Here is a 23557-nt window from a genome sequence, read left to right as displayed (position 1 = left end):
TTTCGTGTATCATTCATTCATCCTTATGATATAGAAATTTGCCAAAAAAACTAGATTTAAACATAGTAAGTAGTTGACTTCAACGATATTTCAAAGTTAATTCTAAAATTCTACGAAATGTCGAATAATGAAGCTGTATATTTTCTTGGTCAACACATATTTTTCGCATTCTACCTGACATTTCAATATCATAGAATTATTTTTCGGCAATATAGAAATCATTTCACAACTTGTATGAAATGTTCGATTGATAGTGAAAATAGTACAATTAATTGGAATTCTTCTAAATTTCTTATAGTATATTTATATAATCGTAGGAGAATTTTCTGTATGCTGCAAAACTTTGATTGGAAAATAAAAATTTAGAGAGCTTTCGGATATACCAAGCAGAGAGAATCAAAGATTGTTATGATACTTAGACTATGAAATACAAGTATGTTTGCCCGAAGCTAATAATGATGCTGATACATTACGAATATTAGCAACCTGAAAAATAAAATATGAAAAATAATCAAAATAGGCTCCTTCGAACTTTTTCACTATTCCAGCTGCACATATCGGTTGAAGTGTACTGAACGTAGTTGATTTTCAAATCCAGGTTATTCAGATGATTATCCATTAGATACTAATGATAATGAGTAAGCGAGGATGGTCATCCGACATCTGATGGCTTTGGTGTTACGTTATCACTTACCTGAGCAAATAATGCAAAATCCACCCAACAGCACCGGCGCACCCGCAATATGAACAATGATATCCTCCAAGAATAAAATCCACGGTAACGGTTAAAAATATTGGAGTGCATACCAAATGCATAACACTGAATTAGATTTTTTTGTATCGACAAAAGTGCAGATTTATTGAGTGTCACTGCCTACTAATTTGAAAACCGGGTTAAGATTGAATTCAATATACAATAAAATTCTTTTATGACTTCTCCGATATTTCTAGGGTTTTTATTTTTGACTCGATAACGACGCATCGAAAGAAAAAAGATGGGAACACTTTTTCATCCTAAATTGAACAAGGAGTTTAAAAATTGATTTTGTTTGGGAAAAATCTATAAGCCTATCATTTTTTCTCCAAAAATATCGAAGTCAATACACGTTCTCACGCCAATGTTGAAATTGAAAGCTCTCACCAACTTTCACTGCCTTCCTGAAGTATCCTGAATTGATTCGAAAGTATTGCATTTTTTTTCAAACTACAAAACATCGTATTTTCGTAATGAATTATTTCTGGTTCATAATTTTTATGTAGGTTTACACCCTTGAATATTCGCATATCATCAAGGAAACACCCTGTGAAATCCAGAAATCTAAATTTATCGGCACAATTAGGGAAGTGCAGTGGAAATGAAGTTGTTTTGCTTCGAAAGCTGTCTTTATTTCATAATAATTGACAGATATGTCATAATTTTAGCTTCAAATGACGACAACTGATTTTTACAATATCCATTAACAAAACTGCATAGATTCACTATTGCCGAAAGCAGCATTTTCGATGAATGTACTATACGATAATTCCAAGGCATTTATTCACCCTTCGAACCTTGATACCAAACAGTTGTTGGATTACGGTAGGGACGAACTACGATGTCAACAAGCCTTCTTACAGGTCACTGTCATTTGAATCATCATATGCAGAGACTCGGACTATCGGAAGACAGTGTGTGTCGCCTTTGGTTGAGAAATGATGAAACAGCAGAGCACATACCTTGTGCCTGCCCCGCTGGGGACCGAATCAGGTTTTTAGAGTTCGTCGGAGCCGTACGTTTACCATCTGACCATACAAACTAATCGGCTTCGTTAAGAAGCTGGGTTTACTTGGTCGAGTATGAATAGGTGTGGACCACAATAGACCCTTGCGGGTTGGGGTGGAGGATCGAATAGACTCACTCACTTAGGACCTAACCTAACTTAATTATACAATAATTGCCGAATTCAGTCGCCAAATGAAGTTGAAAGAAACGAAATATATGAATGGCTGGAGGAGATAGATCATGGAAAAGTCGAAGTGGAATACGGGATGTTTCCTAACTACGGTACGAAACTTCAGAGAGGAATTTGTTAGGTCGCTTCAAGAGTTCTTCGTTTCTGAAATACAGGCCTTGAAGTAAAAAAATGGTATTTATAAAATGTCACACCTAAATATCTTTACATCAATTTAGTTGAAATTTGCTACAGTAATTTGAAGTGATAAGGCGCTTATTTAGCCTTAACTTCATTGAAATTATTAGGACCAATGAAGTCTTAGTGGACATCACAGCCAACAATATTGGGAATAAAAGTACACTACCGATTTGTTTTAGTTTTTTCAGGTTAATCAAAAGAGAATACAACTTTTCATCGCTTGTGTTTTCTTCATATCTAGCTTTATTTTCGAGAAAAAAATGAAGCAACTTTGCATATCATGAACACTTGCTTTGGAGACCAGCTGACAGTGATAATGTTGTCACACCAGTGAGAGTCAGAGTTGTCAATTAGCAGTGATTTCATCATGAATAATGGTAGTTACTTTAAGCCGATTTTAGAACCTCCCCCCCCCACTTTCAACCTTGAAATGACCTCTACATATGTCACATAAAACTGCCAAGGTGACGTTGAGGAGGTGTTTCGAATTTGACCTTGAACGACCTTCACCTAAGTAACAAGGCGATGCAGGCAAGGTGACTTTGAGGTGGTGTTTTGAGTTTAACCCTGAATAACCTTCATTAACTCTCTATATTTTCGACAAGGTGAGTTTGATCTTGAATGAACTCCGGCCTGTTACGCAGCTTCCTTGATGTATAGATGACTTTGAACGATTGTTTTGAGTTTGCCTTTGAATGACCCTCATACCTAAATCACACGACAAAAGCAAAGTGACTTTGAGGTAATGTTTTGAGTTTGACCTTGAACGACCTCCATTAAAAGTGAACATGGAGTTGTTTAGGAGGTACATACTTCAGACGCAGGAAATATCAGAGGTGAAGTCTTTCAACAACCAAAACCAAATTTTTGATCAATCAAACATCCTTGAAGAGGTATATACGACATTCGTCGACACGTTGTATGTAGCAGGGGAGCCCACGATGCAAAATGGGGATTTAGTCGAGCGTCATTGAGACATATAAGGTTGCAAAGCTTAGATGATAAGAAGAAAAAAATGTTATAAAATATAAACATTTTCATCGGTGGGGGAAGCGGCTATAGATTTTCAAATAAGTAAAAGAATACTGTTGCATGGACATACTCGAGCGCGTCAGATATTGATAGCATCAATGTCCTACGTATTTTTAATAATGTTGGTATGTTAATCTGATCGTTTGCATGATGTGGGTGGTTGTACGTAAGGGTTAAAAAGGAAAAGAAAAAAAAATTATCGAGAACGTCAGATTTTCCAAGGGGGTGTTGAATGCAACAAAAAAAGCTCTCATTCAATAATCTGATGATTTCGATTTGACGCAAACTCGTGTCCATTATCAAAATGTGCAAAAAAATTCGACATTTCGAAATACGAAAGCGCGTCAGATTGAGATATACATGGAGATATACATAATCTGACGATTATCTGGAAGGATTCGCTCAATCTGACAAAACAATATTTTTTAATTTTTTTTTCAATTCATTAGACTTAATTAATTGAAAAGCTCAGGAAATAGCATGCAAATAAATAAGTATATGTTTTTTGAGTCGAATACTCGTATTCATAAGAAAATAAATTCAAAAAAATGTTCAAAAAATTTAATTGTTCATAATCAATTGATTAATTATTGAAGAAAAAAGAAATGAAACTCTCTATGTTTTCTACCACTTTTATTTGTAACTAACATTACTGCAGTTTCGTTCTATAATGACATTTTCAAACTTATAAATTGTATCAGTTTGAAGATGTCCTTATATATTGTATAAGTTTGAAAATGTCCTCAACGGACGAAACTGCAATAACATTAGTTACAAATAAAAGTGGTAAAAAACATAAAAAAAAAATTATTTTTTTTTCATCATGATTTCCTACCACGTAGGCTACATCCGGCTACATCCATCAATTAATCGATTAATTGATCATCATCTCCATCTTCATCACAAACGAGTCTCTGTGATCAGCTGTAATGATGTCATGGCAACAGAATTCAGAGTGGGGACGGAGTGAGAGAGTAATAGATAGAGAAAAAGTAAATAGAGAATACAAGAATAGAAACCCGGGGAGGGAACTATAGGTATCACACAGCTGCACGCATTGAACTTTATCGACGAATTTTTGTTATTTCGGCTTGCGGAAATCATCAGATTATATATTTTTCGTTATCCTTGAATTATTTCTTTCAGAATAAAAAAAAATAGCTACGCTCTAGAATGTCGAAATGACGTTATTTTTTTACAACTTTGCTGCCCTCTCCTTTCTTTACGTCACTCCCAAATTGTCAGATTACTGGAATATACACTTTTTAACAGGTAATTAATTCACGCTACCTTAATCTGAAGTGCTCGAGAATTTCTGATGATCAATTTTTTTTACTAATCTGATCCTTTATCCTTCACGGGCTGCCTTATATATGGGGCTCATATTTGGTGGAGGTACTTAAGCGGCTACAAGGTATCCTCCTGTTTATTAATCTGCCGCGCTTTAGTAAATGCCGAAAACCCCGCTTTGGCTCCGCTATTACTGCAAAGGCTGTGGAATTTGAAGAACGTGATTACGGTATATTATCTTCATGAATGTGAAAGAGATTTCAGTCATAAAACGAATGATGTGTTCACAAGTTGAGCTCTGGTGAAAGTTGTTTTTATCGAAGTAAACATCAACAAATACAGGGTGGGGCACCAAAAACGAAACAGATCGAATATCTTCAAAACACATGTGTTCTGACACAGATGCAAAATTATGTCGACTTGTAATCCAAGGGGGATATCTTCCTATCATAACCTCAACTGTCATATATCTTCCCCCACCCCTCGGTGACTATCACCCAAACAATTAGAATAGGGAAAGTAGTAAGTGTGACATCGTTAAAAAGGTAATTTCATAAAGAATTCAGCCACGTCAATTTTAGCTACCTTACTTTCGATTTTGGCGCCTTCCTGCGGGAAAATAACTGTTCCGTATTCCAAATTATAATACTTCATTCGCAAGCTCATTTGACATAAAATCGGTGACGATACATTATGAAGTTTTTTTAGGGGAAAAAAACAAGATGTCGGCTTCACAATGGCGGACAAGATTTGCAATTATGGTTCGATTTGATTCAAAATTGATGAATGGTGGTTTTCAGGGTCGAAAATTATGAATTGTTTTTCAATGCAAAAAATCAAGATGGTGGCTCCAAAATGGCGGACGAAATTTGTAATTATGGTTCGATTTAACCCGACACCAAAAACGAATTCTTCAAAACACATGTGTTGTGAACATAATACAAAAACACGTCAATTTTCAATCCAAGGGGGACAAATCTTATCGTTAATTCAACTGTCATACTTCTCCCCCCACCCCTTGTTCACTCATACAATTTGATTAGGGAAAGTACTAAGGGTGACATAGCATTGAAATGGTAATTCCATAAGGAATTCAGATATGTGAGTGTTCGCTACTCAACTTTTCATTTTGGCGCTCTATTGCAGGAAAAACAACTGTTTCGTTTTCAAATTTCACATTTTATTTGGGAGGTAATGTGAATAATTCACGAAAAAAGACGTTTTGAATCATGTCTGGGGTTATTTGACGACATTCGCTAATAATACGTTGACGTAACTCTGCTGACGAACCTGGTGGTGGTGATGGCGTATATTTTACTTTTCAAATGGCCCCACAAAAAGTAATCTAAGGGGGATAAATTTGGTGATCGGGGGGGGGAGGGGCATTCAATGCATCCTCTTCTTCCAATGCATTGTCTGTGAAATCTTTTATCCAGGTACTGACGAACCGCTACAGCAAAATGTGAAGGAGTTCCATCCTGTTTGAATATTAGGCGATCCTCAAGGTATTTCTTATCGTTTTTTTATCATGTCCGTTAACGTTGGATCAACGGTATCTTCGAGTAATTCCAAATACTTATCCCCAGTCAAATTACCTGGTAGAAAAAATGGACCAATCATACGATTGCCAAATATTTCAGACCAAACATTTAATTTTTGTGGGGATTGCGTATGTACTTAGTAAAAGACTCTTGGATTGCAATCTGACCAGTACCGACAATTATGTCGATTGACAATCCCGTTGAGATAAAAACTGCATTCATCCAAGAAACATATATCGAAAACGAAATTTGGATCTTGTATAGCACATTCACTCATGATTTCACAAAAATGTATTCGACGATCGAAGTCGTTTTCGTTAAGTTCCTGAACCAGTTTAATTTTGTATGGGTGGAAAATTCGCCCGGTCGGTGGTATGTCGACTTACTCCAGATAAGAGTTGGATCCGCATCAACCTGTCCTAAAACTGCTACCTCCACTGCTTTGTTTCTAACTGGGTTTTCAATTTGACGTGTTCCATTTGCCACAGATCCAGTTTGTGAAAATTTTGAAATTAGTTCCAAAACGTATTTATGATGAACGTTTTTGTTTGGCTGTTGCTCATTGAAAATTCTACTGGCTTTGTTAGCACTTTCATTATTTTTGAAATAATATTCAGTTATTTCTACCCTATCCTGATTTTTTGCATTGAAAAACAATTAATAATTTCCGACCCTGAAAACCACCACTTATCAATTTTGAATCAAATCGTACCATAATTGCAAATCATTTCCACCATTGTGAAGCCACCATCTTGTTTTTTTTCCTGGAAAAACTCCATAATGCATTGTCACCGAATTTATGTCAGATTAGCTTGCGAATGAAGTATCATAATTTGGAATACGGAACATTTTTTTCCCGCAAGAAGGCGAAAAAATCGAAAGTTAGGTCGCTGAAATTGACATGACTAAATTCCTTATGAAATTACCTTCTTAACGATGTGTCACACTTACTACTTTTCCTATTCAAATTGTTTGGGTGATAGTAACCGAGGGGTGGGGGAAGAGATATGACAGTTGAGGTCATGGTAGGAAAATGTCCCCTTCGGATTCAAAATCGACGTGTTTTCGCATTTTTCTCACAACACATGTGTTTTGAAGATATTCGATCTGTTTCGTTTTCGGTGCCCCACCCTGTATAGTCCTCTCAGTGGATCCTTCTACATCTAACTTTCAGAATTCATCGCTTTGAAGAGGGCAGTAGTTAGTGTGAGAAATGAAGATCATTTTTGCTTCGCTTGAGCGGTGACATCCGCTCTGCGACCCATTCGAGAACTTCTGAAGTAGGATCATATCCAGACTTCAGAGATGTACTTAATGTTGAAGGCATATATTTTCCAATGAAATTACGTGATATTCCAAAATTTGAGAATATGAATGATTGTTCAGTCAATGTTCATGGGTATTGTGCCAATGAAGCCATTAACAGCATCAGAGAAGAATGAATTTAAACTGCTGGTATTTGCGGTATTTGTGAGAAACCCTTCGAATTGTGTAATGTCAGAGTGAGAGATCATTGTCACTTGACAGGAAGGAAAAGATATGGAGCTGCACATTCTCGATGTAATTTGAATTACAAGTTACCGAATTTTGTTCCAATAATTTTCCATAATTTGAGCGGCTATGACAGCCACTTATTCATAAAAGAGTTATGCACTATGATAAAAACAAGGTGGATGTTATCTGTCACACAAAGGAAAATTACATTTCATTCACTGAACATCTATTGATGGGTACCACAATAGATAAATTTGGTAGATTGAAAAAACAATTCCTGAAGCTGAGATTCATCAACAGCTTCAGATTCATGACGCCGTCACTGCAGCAGTTAGGGGAGAGCTTGTCAGATGAGAAATGTTATGAAACACGAAAGTGTTTTCAGGAAAATGAAAAATTTATTTTGATGAGACAGTTTGATAAGGAGTTTTTCCCTACAGTTTCGTCAAAGATTTGACCCCGTTAGATTGTACAGAGCTACCATCAAAATCCAATTTTTATGATCAATCGAACGGGAAACCTAAATCTGACGATGATTATCAGAGGGCAAACCGTGTATGGTCCTTGTTCGAGTGCGAAACGTTAGAAGACTATTCAGATCTGTACCTATTTTAAATCCAATGTATTGATTTTATGGGATATTATCGAAAATTTCCGTAATATATGTCTGGATAAATATGAATTAGATCCAGCCCACTATTTTACTTCTCCCGGCCATTCTTAGGATGCCATGCTCAAATACGTCGGTGTAGAGCTGGAATTGGTCACGGATATTGATATGATAACTCTTTTCCAAAAGGGTATTCGTGGGGATATTAGTCAGTGTTCTGAAAGGAAGCATATTGCTAATAATCGTTTTCTGCCAGATTATGATGATGATGAGGCATCATTATTCATCACTTATTTGGACACTACGAACCTCTATGGTCACAGTATGTCTCAACCATTACCGATAAGTGGGTTTTCATGGCTATCCGAACAAGAAATTCTTCAACTAGATATCATGGGTGTTCCAGACGATGGTCCTAAGGGTTATGTTATGGAAGTAGATGTCCATCACCCTGAAGAACTTCACGATGCGCATTCGGATCTACCATTCCTTCTATAGAGCATAATTTCACTCGGTTCAAATTCACAAATACCCAAATTATTACCTAATCTGAATGATGAGATCGAATACATTGTTCATTATAGGGCTTTGAGGCAGGCAATTGAAAATGGACAGATAGTGATGCGGACTCAAAGAGTTCTCTCATTCAATTAATCACCAAGGTTGAATAAATATGTAGACCTGAATACCCTAATGAGAAATCAAGCTACAAATATTCACCATAAAATTATTTTCAAGACAAGAACAAATGCTTTCTTTGGAAAAACAATGGAGAACGTAGATGATAATAGAGATGTCCTCCGGCTTGTGACTCATTGGGAGTCTATAAGGCGTGCCGCTGGGGCGAATTCTCTCATCGCTCGACCAAATTTTATAACACTCTCAGTTTTCTCAGAGGACTTTGTCGCCATTCATATGGGTAAAGTGAAAATGAATCACAATAAACCCCTATATCTCGGTATTCGTGATTCATCTAAAAAAGTTATGTATGAGTTTTTTACAAATTCATAAAAAAACATTTTGGGTCAAATGCTTTCCTCCTCTACACCGACACCGACTCTCTCATTTTTTAAATTTTCACGAAGAACTTTCATGATTTCATGAGGGAAAATATGGAAAAATTCGATACATCCAACTACAAAGTTGGAAATCAGTTTGCTATGCCTATAACTGAACCAATATTGGGAAAGCTGAAAAACGAATTTCCTAATGATCCAATTATCAGTTTTTATGGTACCGGGGCAAAAAAATATTATGTCAAGTCCGTTAGTGATGAATTGAAGAAGGCAAAAGGGATAAAAAAGTCGGTCATACAAAATCAAATGTCACTTAATGATAGAAACATAATTGTCGAATCAGGTGGTGCCATATTGCGTGAGATGAGCACTTTTCAAAGTGAGTTACATGATGTGTATACTCTAATGTGTAATAAAGTTGTGTTAACATATGAGGATGATAAGCGATTCATCATCCCTAATACTACAAAAACATTACCGTGGGGACATAAGGAAATTGAGCTCTACCAAACCAGCCCTAAGGTAAATTTCAAAATCCTTATCGACGCCCTCAAAACTGTTCCTGATCATATATATATATATATATATATATATATATATATATATATATATATATATATATATATATATATATATATATATATATATATATGATTTTTAGATTAGATTAGATTTTAGAAAAACTAAAATTTGAATCTTCCCTACAAAAGCTGTCATACCCTCAGCAAATCCTCTGGCAAACACGATTCTATTAAAGGAAACAGCAGTGCAGCACAATTTTCACTGCTAACTCCTAGAGTCTTGAGTGACCGCAATTGTGTCTCGATTCTATCGTATAGATCAGTGAGACCTAATTTCTTCACCGACATGGCATCATTCAAAACGAGTTTCAAAAGTTCTCGTACATATACTTCAATCTGAAGATCCTCCCTGCCGGAACGAGATTTCAAACTATCAATGACATTTTGATAATTGTCAGCATTCGAAGGAAAACTTTCTACTGATTTTCTAGCCCTACTATTTGAAACAGTGGCTTGGAACAAGTAATGAAATTTATCAGCGGCATCTATATCACAATCATCATGCATTTTTCAAAATTGCCTTCAGAAGGAAAGCCAATCTCTCTTTCAATACCTTGAATCTTTTCGCATATCTGTCACATGAATTCATGTCTGCTTATAATTCATCTTCCGAAGCATTCGCTTCCAAAAGAGAATCGAAGACTTTCTTGTTGACTTCTTGAGAAGATTCATATATTTCTTGTAGAAGATCCCACTGTACTTCAATATCCTGCGGTTTCGTTCCTTCTGTCGTTATTTTTTGTTCCAGCTCATTTCTGAATTTCGAAAGAACCATGCGAAGAACTTTACTTCTTGTATTGCTCTCACGATAAAATATGTGTTAACGGTAATCATTGAATGGGTTTTATCGTAAAATACAAATTGATCGCGTCCTACGTTTCATGGCAAGCGCACACTACAGATTTTTTATCGGCCGATAGTTTAGTTGAATGCTTATTAGTATAGAATCGTTAGGGCACACGCAGACTACAAACTTAAAAATCGGCCGACAGTTTAGTTGGATCGGGCTGTGTCCTCACACATTTACCGATAAAACAGTATGATTGGTGGTCGATGCGCAGATTACGCTAACCAGTTCGAAAGTACGTTACATCGTGAGCACCCGAGACAATGTAATCCAGAACTAATCATTGTTCTCCTCGACATTAAGTTGGTTCCATTTAGGAATAACTACTTCACATACTTCCTTCAATAATTGTTTTTTGGCATTTGCATCCGAATATTCCTTCATGCTTCTCTATCTATTCGATGATAGTTTCGATCGCGTTAGAAGACAACATGACAACTGACCGTTAATCCGATTGAACAGTCGGCAAGTCTGCGCCTTACCGTACTATCTCGTACTGATTAAGTAGTTGGCCGACTTTTCAATTGAAAAGGAATGAGATGGTCTATTCAACTTTTTTATCGGCCGATTTCAAATCGATGAGTCTACGCATTTATATATTTTCATGTGTTAATCAAGCAACCAACTAAACTATCGGCCAATTCCAAATATGTAGTCTACGTGTGCCCTTAAAACTCGTGAATCAATGAAAGTCCTTTCACGGTCGCTACAATGTCACTGATTCGTTAGAGCAAGCTAACCGAATCTAATATATTTTGATTTTAACTGAAACACGGTTTCGAAAATCGTTCAGAAACTTTTATTGCTGCAAAACAGTTACGGATTACGATCAGAATGATCAAAAATTGTACACGATCAACTGACAACTTCTAACTTCTCAAAGTACTCAAAATGACAACTTGCCAAATCTGAATATACAGATTGAACATGAAAAATATCTCACACAGTTGGTAAATACCCCGTATATTCAAAGATCTGAGATGATGGCAGATATTCATACTCAATCTATTCCGGAACCAAAATACATATTTTGTTTCGTATGTTTGGCAGCTATCCACATGAGTTTCGAAATATTATAACGAACTTGTTGGTCTTTCATCGAAACCAGGGCCCAAATACTAAATAATTCGTGATCCAATACCAGACGGTGCTTTTTCAACCTGCCATAGGTCTCATCACTGGTCTGAATCTTGAATGTCTAATTGGACTCAACAGTCCCTGAAGGAAAAGCCTTAGTGAAAAGATGTTATCCCCCTTACAAAAACGCCATCCTCATTGACTCATTCATGAACAAATGAAAAATGATTATTAACTTTCAGTTTTCCTCCTGGTGGAAATATAATTTGTTTTGCATGATTCCTAACAGATATCCATTATTCCGAAAAGGGGAATCTAGAAATCAACCAGTAAAATTCAAAGTAACTAATCTATCAATAAAAAGATAATTAACTCGTGATATTTCCTTTATTTCATGATAATCACAAGTGATTTTGGACTGATAAATATTATTTTTCTCAAGAATTGTACAGTGAAACATTATCTAAAGATCATCTATGATGACTGTGTATTCATAATGTACGCTTTGGTGGTATTCACGACATTGGTTGCTTCCATCCTCAGTTTTACAAGCTCGAAAAATTGTACAATTCACAATTTTGAAGAAGTGTCGTCCGTTTTACAACAATGTTCAGAAATAACTGTTTTCAATGTCACCGTTCCTGCTGGGAACACACTGGAATTCAATTTGAAGAAGAACTCAGTCGTGACTCTTGAAGGTACCATCACTTTCCAGTTTCAGGCTTGGAAAGGACCTTTATTAGAATTCAAAGGAGACGGAATCACGGTTAAAGGAACAAAAGGTGAGTTCACAGTTCATAGTCTGGGAGAATATTCCGGAGTATGAAATGTTGAAAGTTTTTTGTATAAAGAACACAGAAAGAGTGTAACTGAACCGCATAGGATGCGATAATGATTGTTGACAAGTTTTAATTTTCGCTTGATTTTGCCAAATTTTATGTTGCGGGAAGGAGAGGTGAGTTATCACGTGAAGAATGAATATATCGCTCTTTGATAACTTTTTGAAGTGATTTTCAACCGCATAGTTGACAATTCGATATTTTTAATGCAAGCCCTAAATTTAGAGATGGCACACAGGTCTTTGTTTTTGCACTACTCACCAAATTTTCCATATCGGTTGCAATAGCAACCCCTAGGTAAATTATTGAAAAAAAAGGGTCAGATAATATTTGTTAATGATAGGTTATATTTGTGAATTTCATACAAACTAAATATACAGGGTGGGTCAACAAAATTCCCTTGGTCCATTGCTATCAAGGAAAATAATTTTTTGAATTGCTCAATATTTTTCGCAGTCACATCGATGAGTACTATTTTCTATATTATTTTATCGCATACTGGGTGATTCAGCAGAGCGTGGCCAACCAAAGTTACATTTTTTCAAAAGGAACACCCAGTATATGAATACGTTATTCAATTCCATATTTCACTAAGAATTTTTATTTTCGAATTTCCATTGCGACATTGCCAAGTTATTCCAGAAAAACCTATTTTGCAGAAAATATGTTTTTAATTCACCACGCACATGTTTACAGCCATTGAGTAGATAATTTTCAGATATAGTCAACATCACTTTGATAATTTCAAAAATCTCAATTTTCGAAAATAATATATAGGGTGTTCGGTAAAACTGATCAAGTTTTGTACATTTCCAAACAGACATAATCAACTTATGATGCACTGTTTGGAACCTTTGGTGTAATAATGAATATTACTGCAGTTTTTTTCCCATCACGAAATCGTTATTTTTAACAACTCGGCACTTGTTTCGATCACCAAGTGATCATCTTCAAGAGGAAGATTAAAGTAGCAATTTTCAATCTTCCTCTTGAAGATGATCACTTGGTGATCGAAATACGTGTTGAGGTGTTAAAAATAACGATTTGGTGTTGGGAAAAACTCCAGTAATAGATTTAATTGAACTTTTTCAAATAGAAAACCCTATATTTTTTCATTTGTATGAAATGTTTCAACATTTCACTACATTCCGCAGGTATTTTTCACGGAAAAAAGATATCTTACAAATTATACCCAGTTTTATTATTTGTTGTAACCACAAAAAATTCATTTATTTACGTTCACTTACCCAACATTTTTTCAATATGAATAATAACGCCTAATTTTTTTTTCGAATAGTGGAGTCCAAAAGATGTTCAAAAAGCGACCGTTATCTGCAACATATCATGTTGAATTTTCTACATGTTCCAGCATATCCTCTGAGATTTACCTGAAAGCTCTAGTGATTCTCCGTTCATATCTTCTATAGATGTTGAAGGAGTTTGGTGGAAAATCCATTCGATATACCCCCATAAAAAATCCATTTTAGTCCGGTCAGGTGATCTGGGTGGCCACGCCACCGGCCCAACCCTACCTATCCATTTTTGACTGAAATGATCGTTGAGGTATTCCCGTACCTCAGTATTAAAATGTCATGGTTGTCTTGTTGTAGCCACATTCTAAGTCTTGTTACATATGGAACCCCGTCCAATGAATTCGAAAACTGCTGACGAAGAAATCTTACATATTTTCTTCCAGTGAGATGCGTATCCAAAAAATATAGACCGATAACTTTTTTTCCGAAAATTCCATCCAAAACATTCAGTGACCAACGCTGTTGATGGTTCAGGCAACGAACAAAATGAGGATTTTTCATTGCATAATGCTTTGATCTTTTTCAAGCCCTATCGGCAAAATTGAACTCGTTTTTCAAAATCTCTTTCTCTTAACTCTTGCATCATTTGCATGTGGAAAGGATCAACTTTGCTTGCTCTTATCATTCGAGATACGCTGGTTTGAGAAAATCCTAATTCCCTTCTCAGGTCTCGGGTACTTACATGGAGTTTTTCAACAAGGTGAAGTGAATTTTGAAATCTATTCTCTTCATTTGTTTCAGGGCAGACACGTTCAACCTTCTCATGATTGACATTATCACTTCTTTCAAATCTTTTTTTTTAGAGCCTGAAATGCCCTTTCATCGGTTGTCTTCTTTCGAGAAACTTCACTTTGTAAATCCTTGATGCAAGGACGTAGTTTCCGTCACAATACCCCAAAACATAGAGCATTTGCACCATATCTTCCAATTCATAATGAAAATGATTCAATCTACACGCGAAAGAAACTTCAACTCATGGCGTTATTGACAAATTTCGTCAGTCATGGATAACTGATATGGATAACTGGTATGAAAAATGCTAATGTACCTACTAGCGATTAGTTTGAATATCCGAAAAACAAATTTGAGAAAGAGAACGTAGGAAAATAATTTTTTTTGTGGTTACAACCATTACTAAAACTTGGTTTGTTTGTGAAATATCAGTTTTTCATATAGTATACCTCTGATAAAATATGTAGTGAAATGTTGAATCATTTCATACAAATAGAATTTGTTCCATTCGGAAAAGTTGAATTGGGTCTGTTTGAAAATGAATGAAACCTGACCGGTTCTGCCGGTCTTTACATTCAAGTAAGGTCACAATATTCAATGACAGGAATTCACAGTAGTAATAGTTTGATGAACAATTGAAACCTTAGTGAAGTTATTTCAATGTACTATTATATTATAATGATATGAATGAAAGCTAAACAATAATCAAGTATTTTCACAGGCTCTGTGATTGATGGAAAAGGAGAACTCTACTGGGATCATTTGGGCGATAAAGGATTAACTAAACCACAATTAGTTAACATAGTCGCTTCTAATGATTCAGTATTCCAGAATCTTCATTTACGGAACTGCCCAAATCATTGTTTTTACCTCAGAAATAGTGACAACGTTACTATATCTGAAATAGATATTGATGTATCTGATGGCAATAAGGTTAGTATAAGAGAATGCATGTACAAAGCGCAAATGAACTTTTTGTTTCATCATTAGAACGCTCTGGCCAATTGCAACGACTGGCAACATTTTGTTGGAAAGAAACAGAACAAATGTAGGAAGCCATGTATCCGAAACTACAAATGTGTGTTGTAAATATGTACAGATGTTCATTTGTGCTGTTCATTGTAACCAAGTATCACTTTGTTCTGCATTTGGATATAATAATCGATTACTATCAATTAAAAGTGATGATAATGATCCCATTTTTCTCATTTTAATTAAAAAACTATTCTGGTGATCATTGTATTTGCAGTATATTGATCATGTGATAATGTTCGTGAAAAAATCATAGAAATCTTCGAGAATCAAAGATGAATGATGCTGCTCAAGGTGATCATTTGCAAAGCCAAGCTTCAACATCGACCGCCGACGAAATTCGTCCTCTATCTATCACTTCAACTAGTTGAAAACCAAAACACAATGCATTTACGATCTAACACCCGATATCAGTGTTTAGAGCGGCCATTGGTATCATCAGTATTTCTGGGCTGCACAGCGAATGAATTGCTGGATTCAACTGTCTGAGTAAAAGGGTGCGATGGCATATGCCTTTACGGAAATGCCATCAATTGGATCGAGAGAGAACTAAATCTTCTAAGATCAGACATAAACGAGCCTCTCCAAATGGTCAGTAGCAAAATCAAGCTTCGACATCGAACGCCAGTGAGATTCGTCCTCTGGCTTTCACTGCAGGTTTCACTTGTTTACTCGAGCTTGCCTTTCAAGAACCATTGAACCCAGCAATGAATTTGTGGTTCGACCTAGCACCATTGATGATACCTTGCGTGGCTCGAAACAGCCCTGTCTGGTATTGGAACATAAATGCGACGTGGTCGGGCTTTGGTTATTATCTAGTTGCCTTGCAGTCGAAGACATAGGACGAATCTCGTCAGCCATTGATTTTTTAGCTTGGATTCGTATGTGCTGCTTCGGACAGCCTACTTTCACTATAACATACTGCCTAATAAACTCTAAGAAATTGACTACATGAATGAATAAATAACAGTTTCATTGAGTTCCCTATTTTAACGAATCGGTTTAAAGCACCTTCTTCATACCAGAATTGTGTCATTTCATGAATTACAGCAAAACTCATATTTTTTTAGAATAATTTTACAGGACACAATACTGATGGTTTCAACCTTGGTTTCGTGACCAACACGATCATAAAAAATTGCACTGTGAAAAACCAAGACGACTGTGTATCTATTAATGCAGCGTCAAATATCTCAATCAGGAATATGGATTGCTCCGGTGGCCATGGGTTGAGTATTTCGGTGACCAGGAATCCAGTGGATAATGTTACGTACAGCGATAGTATTGTGAGAAATTCAGCCAATGGACTACACGTTAAAACGCACACTAATGGCGGAGAAACTGTAATTAGTAATATTACGTATAAAAACATCAAATTGGAAGGTAATTTCGAACTCAACTCTTCCATAATTACTTCATTGAAATAAATAAATTGAACTTGTCAGTTGTTGATGCTTGGCATGATTTGATTATTCAGTGAGTTGAAATAATATGATAACACAGAATTTTTGCTAAAACATTCAATTGTTGGGGATATCAGATGTGCATTTAGCGGGCCTAATTGGGATTCGAATCAGTATAGTATCAGGAATTTGGACGATGAACCTGCCCATTCAGATGTGAAGTACATTTTTCTCCTGCTGAAATCTTCTTCATTCAATACATGAACTATTTTCGCTACTGTCGATGAAAGATTCTGAAAACGATTGTACGACTCAGTCGAAGACTGCGTATTTTTTCATCGAGGCAAAATGGCCTAGAACATTGAAATCACCATTATTGACTATTTTTAGTCATATTGTCTGTTATCAGTTGCCACGAATTCATGTAATAGTCTCTATACATATTTATTCCCATTGAATATACGATCAGTACCCCTTGCAGATTTTCCATATTCGTAGTACAAACCCACTATCTTGATCCGGTATTGAATTAAATATTGGGTTGTTTCAAAAGTTTTGACCGTTTTTATGAGTTAACTTCGAACTGTAATATCTCGGTGAATACGTATTCAATTCGAGCGAAATAAGCGTCATAAGAATAAATGCACTTTTGGCAACTTAACACAAGTCGAATAATTTCGTCAATACAAAAATTGTGTACTCAGGATTCAAAAAATTCGACGTTTCCGAGGAGCAAGAAGAACATACATTAAAACGTGACAATTGCGATCAAACGTTCAAATCGTGGTGCATACAGTCACAAAGCCTTTTTACTTTTCCAATACGTTCAAAACCATAAAAACTGCATGAGAGCTGACGCCCAGTTCTTTCGCCATCCCTCGCACCATTTATGATGGGTCAGTCTCCACCAGGGCCCTTAAATCCTCATCCTACATTACTGTAGGTTGACCACTTCGGGGCTCATCTTCGAGGCTAAAATTTCCGGAACGAAATTTCGTAAACCAACGTCGAACAATTAATTGATGGATGTAGGCGTTACTACGTGGTATGAAATCATCATGAAAAATGAAACTTCCTGTATTTTTATAACACCACTGTAGATAATAACTGAGGTACCTAACTCAATTGAGTACCTGAATTTTGTTTACCTCTGACGATGTGGATATGCAAATTTGAAAACCGGTGAGTAAACTAGATCGATTTAATCACTTAGCAGGTTGCATCGGCAATACATGCTCATGAATTTCCAAGGATTCCAAATAATTGAGTTCGCAAGCTTTTTTTGCATAGTGCAAAATTTCCGTATCGTTTAGATGAGAACTTGTGGTCGTATCCCATGAATGGTTTGAAAATGTCGAATCATTTTCAGCTAGACTGAAGAACTTTTCATGTTCATCATACCGTTTTGAGAAATTTCGACCACATCGTCCCACATAAACACTCCGGAGACTTCAGCTTATGAACTCCAGATTTCTCCATCTTGTCCACTTTATCTTTGGCATTGAAAAGAAAATCATATATCCTGGCATGCAACATGTAGGCTGATAATTTATAACTGTTTGGATGGAAAGAATCACTTGGAATGGTAATGTTGGGATGATAGTTTTTTTGTAGTTTTCAATAAAAAAAGGTATGACATCACTTGTCGACAAGCGTGCTTTAACAATTTTTTTATTTTTAAAGGGGACTTGTGATAGCTTGATTGATAGATGTTTCAGTTCTATATCTAATATTGATTTACTTTTGGCAATTTGGCAAATATGGAAAATATATAACTCACTTCAATTCATCCCAATAAGTATTCAGAATTTTCAATATTCTGTTGTCAAACTTGAGAATTCGTTCCTTGCATTGAGAAATGTTTTGAAGGTTATTTTGTTGCAATCACTAACCTATTCATGAATTTTCAAATTGAGTGCGGTTCTATAACGTATACTTCAGATTTCACGAATCTGAATAAAAATCTAAGAGCGTAATATCAGGTGGTTTAGCAGGCCAGTCTGAGTCATGTCGTTAACCTATCCACCGGGTATGATTAGCAGCTTTTCCATCTCATTTGGGTTTGTTAATTACCCAAACCGGTGAATGAGCAGACGTGGTGGTGTCTCATTAGGACCCGCTAGATCACTTGACATGATGCCTTCAGATAATTTCTAGGAAAACGTGAAATTCCAATTTATACGATTTGCAACTGCAGTTTGTTTCAGAATTCATGCATAGAACTTGGGATAGAATAAAAGGTCATTTCTAGAAATAAATTCAAAAACATATCATAATAATACTTCATCATTGTCAGGAACAGAATAATAAACATTTTGAACATTTATCCAAAAAACCTGAAGAGATTTTATTTGTTTTTCGAAATTCTGATTTTCAGTGTTTATTCGCAGGTTCTTGAAAATGATTTAAAACTATCAATTGCTCAAGTACGCCTGACTAGATTTCTCTAAATGAATCATTGTCAAAAAATATAAAGCATAAGGTATCCCAAGGATTTCAAAATAAGTTGATAGTGCCCTTTCAGCGATGAGTACACTATTGCTTTTTTCATTGTGAAGTACTAAACAGTATTCTCCTGATGTAAATTTTGTACTGTTGAAAAGTTAGGAGGGGGATCTTTTCATGTCCGAACTGTCCATGAAACCCTAACATATCAAGTTTTTGTTTGCGAAAATATTCGTTAATAATTCATCCGACTATATTTCTATGGATTAACTTCTTTTGAAGGTATAACTAACTTTGGTATAAACATACAAGAGGACTACAAAGATGGAGAAGGTACAGGCATTCCAGCAAATAACATCAAAATTGTTAATTTGATCATATCAAACATCTCTGGAACTATGAACGGTAAAGACTCGAAACCGGTGCAAATAATTTGTGGGGATACTGGATGTGCAAATTGGCAATGGTCTGACATCTATATCGTAGGCAATTCGACTCCAAGCTATTGTAACTATGCACCTTCCGGATTTAACTGCTGAAGTAGTTGTCTTTTTAAAATAAATTATTTCTGAACAGAATAAATGTTTTTATTTTTTGTCATTCTTTTTCCTTTTGTTCATTCTGTAAGAACTTTGTGCCCAAGATAGAGAGGGCATGGAGATATGAAGTTGCTTGAATTCAGAAATAATCAACCATTTGAGACCTTATTTGAATTTTTGAGAATTTTGATAAGTTCCGGAAATAGGCGAGAACTGAAAGTTGTCAACTTTATTTCAGCTTAATTCCGACTTAATTTAGGAAGATATTGAAAAACAGATGGAACCCTTTCCATTATAACTTTTCTTCATGTATAAGATTGTGTTTACAGATTTTCAAAACCACCTCTCATCGTCGAGAAACCATTATAAATTTTAGTTTTTCATAAACACCGAAAAAAAGGATGATTCGTCATGAGTTAACCTCAATAATGATAACTTCACTGATGTATCACACATAATCCTTTGATTAGTATTGATGTGAAAAATCTCAATTTTTGAGATTATTTCAATGTCAGCACTTTTTTAGAAATAATAGCACATCTAGGCCACGAAACCGCCACGAAAAGTCTAGACGAGTACCGAACAGACTGCAGAATTTTACGATGGACCTTTACCGATATGAAAGGCCGCCTTCTCGTCCAGAGAGAGCAATTGAGTTCAGGAAGCAAATCGAGTGGTTAAACAAAGAGTTCAAATAGTGGAGATGAATTAACCGTTAGTTGCTAAGTGTTGAATATAAATTGGTTTGTGACAGTGAAATATTGTTAAAAATAAATTTGTTTAAGACAGTTAATTCTTTAATTTTTTACAATTGGTGATCGGAAATGGATTTGTAAAATGAATCTGTGAGCGCCTGGTGGACAATCTTTGTATTGCGGTGAAATAGACAATAAGAGACTACATGTGTTCCAGGAAAGTGCGCCTAGTAGACTTGGAAGTTGCCGAATTAAAGCAAGAATTGGAGAGAGCGCTAGATTGTTCTGGAAAGATATCAGTACTCCAGAAGAGATTGTGGGATAACTTGACGGAATCAGGAGAAGATCCCGAAACATATTCATTCGAAGTTTCTGATGGTGATTTGAGTTCAATAATGAGCAAACTCGATAGACTTCAGTAAAATTCGGTAAGCCTGGAAAATTTGAAAAGCTTGGAAGATGAATTTCTAGAAAATTCGAAGAGTTTGCGAAAATTTGGTGAGTTTAAAAGATGAACTTCAACAAAATTCGGAGTGCCTGGAGGAGAAGCTTTTGGAAAATTCGAAGAGTTTGGGAGACAAACTTCTAGAAAATGCGGAAGGCTTGAAGGAAGAACATTGTAGTGTGGCGAGTCTACTCGAAGAAAGGATAGAACCATCAAGATAGAGATAGACGAAATCAGGAAGGAAATGAACACAAAAGTAGAGGGTATCAAAGGCGGAGTTCAGGCAGAAATCAGGCAGAAATCAGCAAGATGAAGGAAACAATTAGCAATTTGCAAAACCAAATCTTTAAATCTGCCCACAACACAGAAACTGGTACCGAAAACTCAATTTCGGAACTGAAAGATGTCAAAGTCAGTTCTGAACCAGAAAAGCTCTACATGAAACTGCCCCAGTTCGACGGAAAAACTCCTTGGGCAAATTACCACCGATAATTCGAAGCTACGACCAGAGCGAATGGATGGAATGCAGAAGAAAAGGCGGTAGCATTAACAATGGTGTTGCGTGGGAAACAATGAATATGTCACAAATCCTCACGGCTCAAGAACAGGAAGACTATGACCAACTTATAAAGCCATTTGAGCTACGGTATGGACAGGCACACCTAGAGCACGTTTACCATTCACAGCTGAAGAATCGCTGTCAGAAATCAGGAGAATCTCTACAAGAATTTGAAGCCAACATTGCTCAATTGGTTCGTCTAGCATATCCTGCTATAAGGAAAAATGTAATGGAGCGGTTAGCAGTTCAGGCATTCTTGGACGGACTTCACGACTAAGAAACGAGGCAGGCCTTGACTCTCAAAGATCCAAAACATCTCGTGGCTGCAAAACAATCCAGCAAGAGCCAGAGCAAAGTTCAAGCTATCGAGGTAGATGGACAGGTGCTTACTGATATTGCGGCCACCATTAGAAAGGTAATGAAAGAAGTGTTGCTTGAGCGAAATGTAGCAAATGTCCAGCATTCAAAGAACCAACAACAAATTAGGAAAACTAGAGGGGGTCGATGAGAAGGGGCAATCGTCGGCCTATATCCAGTAAGCCCCCGTAAAAAAACGCATATATTACCATTCTTCAACGACAAGACAAAGGCGTTTCCGTTGACGGCTTCATCAACAACCAGGCTTGCACCATGCTGCTAGATACAGGTGCGATGAGAATCATTTTTGAGCCAACCTTTGCCCAAACACCGACAAGAATTTATCCGTCAATTTGGAAGCTACGCACCGCAACAGGGGAACCAGCCACTGTACTTGGAGAATTACCAATTGAATTGGTGTTAGGCAGTACTGAATTGAACCATCGTGCATTGGTGGCGGACATCAAGGACGATGTGATTATTGGAATGGACATAATGAACTCCAAAGGATTCTAGCTGGATTTTCAAGACGGCTTCCTACGTGTCGTCGAAGAAGAGCTGGTGCTTCATGGAAGAAGCGAATAGATAATCAGGGTTCTGCTGGCTGAAGACGTGTGCGTAACTTTGAGAGCTGAAACTATCCTGAGGGCTCGCTTGGACGGAAGTGCGAGCAGTGGCAAGGTGTTTATGTTCGAGCCCAAGATACATGATGAGAAAATTGGACAAAGAATCGCACTGGGAAAGACTCTGTTGCGTGTTGATAAAGTTGTGCCGTTCAGGGTCATGAATGTCAACTACTTTCCCGTAACCTTGAAGAAAGGAACAATGCTGGGGCACTGTTAGTTCATTTCGTTTATGATACGGAGTGTTCGCAGTTCGGTTAGCCAAGCCAAACACTTGCCTAAAGAGTTGGAGAAGTTGATTGACATTTCCATCAAAGACATACTATCATCTCACTGATATTGGGGAAGGAAAAGGCGGCAGAACGAATGTGGTTCAGCACAGAATCGACACTGGAAATGTCCGACCAATGTATTCATGCGTCTGAAGAGCTTTGGATTGAAACTTATTCCCAAGAAATGCCATCTGTTCCAGAAAGAAGTCCGTTACCTTGGCCATATCATCTCTAGAGAAGGAGTGGCGGTAGACAAATAAAAGATCAAAGCAGTTAAGGATTGGCTCATCTCGAAAGACATACATTAGCTTCGGACCTTGTTTGGTTTGTGCACCTACTACCGCAGATATATGCTGGGGTTTGCCAACATCTCCAAACCATTGACCCGACTTACAGAAGGACAGATCCAGTTCCAGTTGTCCAAGGATTGCCAAGACTCATTCAAGAAGTTGGAAAGAGCTTTGATCAACGCTCCTGTTTTGAGCTATCCCCTACAGGACGAAAAGTTCATTTAAGATACGGACGCCAGCAACGTGGGACTTGAAGTAGTCCTCTCTCAGATTCAGGATGGACAGAAGAAAGTTATTGACTAATTCAGCGAAATGCTCAGTAAACCAGAGCGCAATTATTGTGTCACCAGACGAGAGCTGTTGGCCGTTGTCAAAGGTGTAGAGCATTTTTAA

General features: G+C 36.6%; 1 protein-coding gene across 1 annotated transcript; it reads left to right on the top strand.

Annotated features, from left to right (window-relative positions):
* The first annotated feature begins 12061 nt into the window (after positions 1–12061).
* LOC111505286 (polygalacturonase) lies at positions 12062–19979 on the top strand. The gene is made up of 4 exons (XM_023160063.2): positions 12062–12402; positions 15226–15437; positions 16607–16919; positions 19667–19979. Exons 1-4 carry the CDS (start codon positions 12117–12119, stop codon positions 19921–19923), a joined length of 1068 nt encoding a protein of 355 aa, XP_023015831.2. The 5' UTR covers positions 12062–12116; the 3' UTR covers positions 19924–19979.
* The last annotated feature ends 3578 nt before the right edge of the window (positions 19980–23557 follow it).

The sequence above is a fragment of the Leptinotarsa decemlineata genome, unplaced genomic scaffold (assembly GCF_025532065.1).
Source record: "Leptinotarsa decemlineata unplaced genomic scaffold, Ldec_3_MD MMD2_tig00000882_RagTag_RagTag, whole genome shotgun sequence".
NCBI lineage: Eukaryota > Metazoa > Arthropoda > Insecta > Coleoptera > Chrysomelidae > Leptinotarsa > Leptinotarsa decemlineata.
The sequence above is the reverse complement of the archived record's forward strand: the minus strand, read 5'-3'. Positions and strand labels throughout refer to the sequence as shown.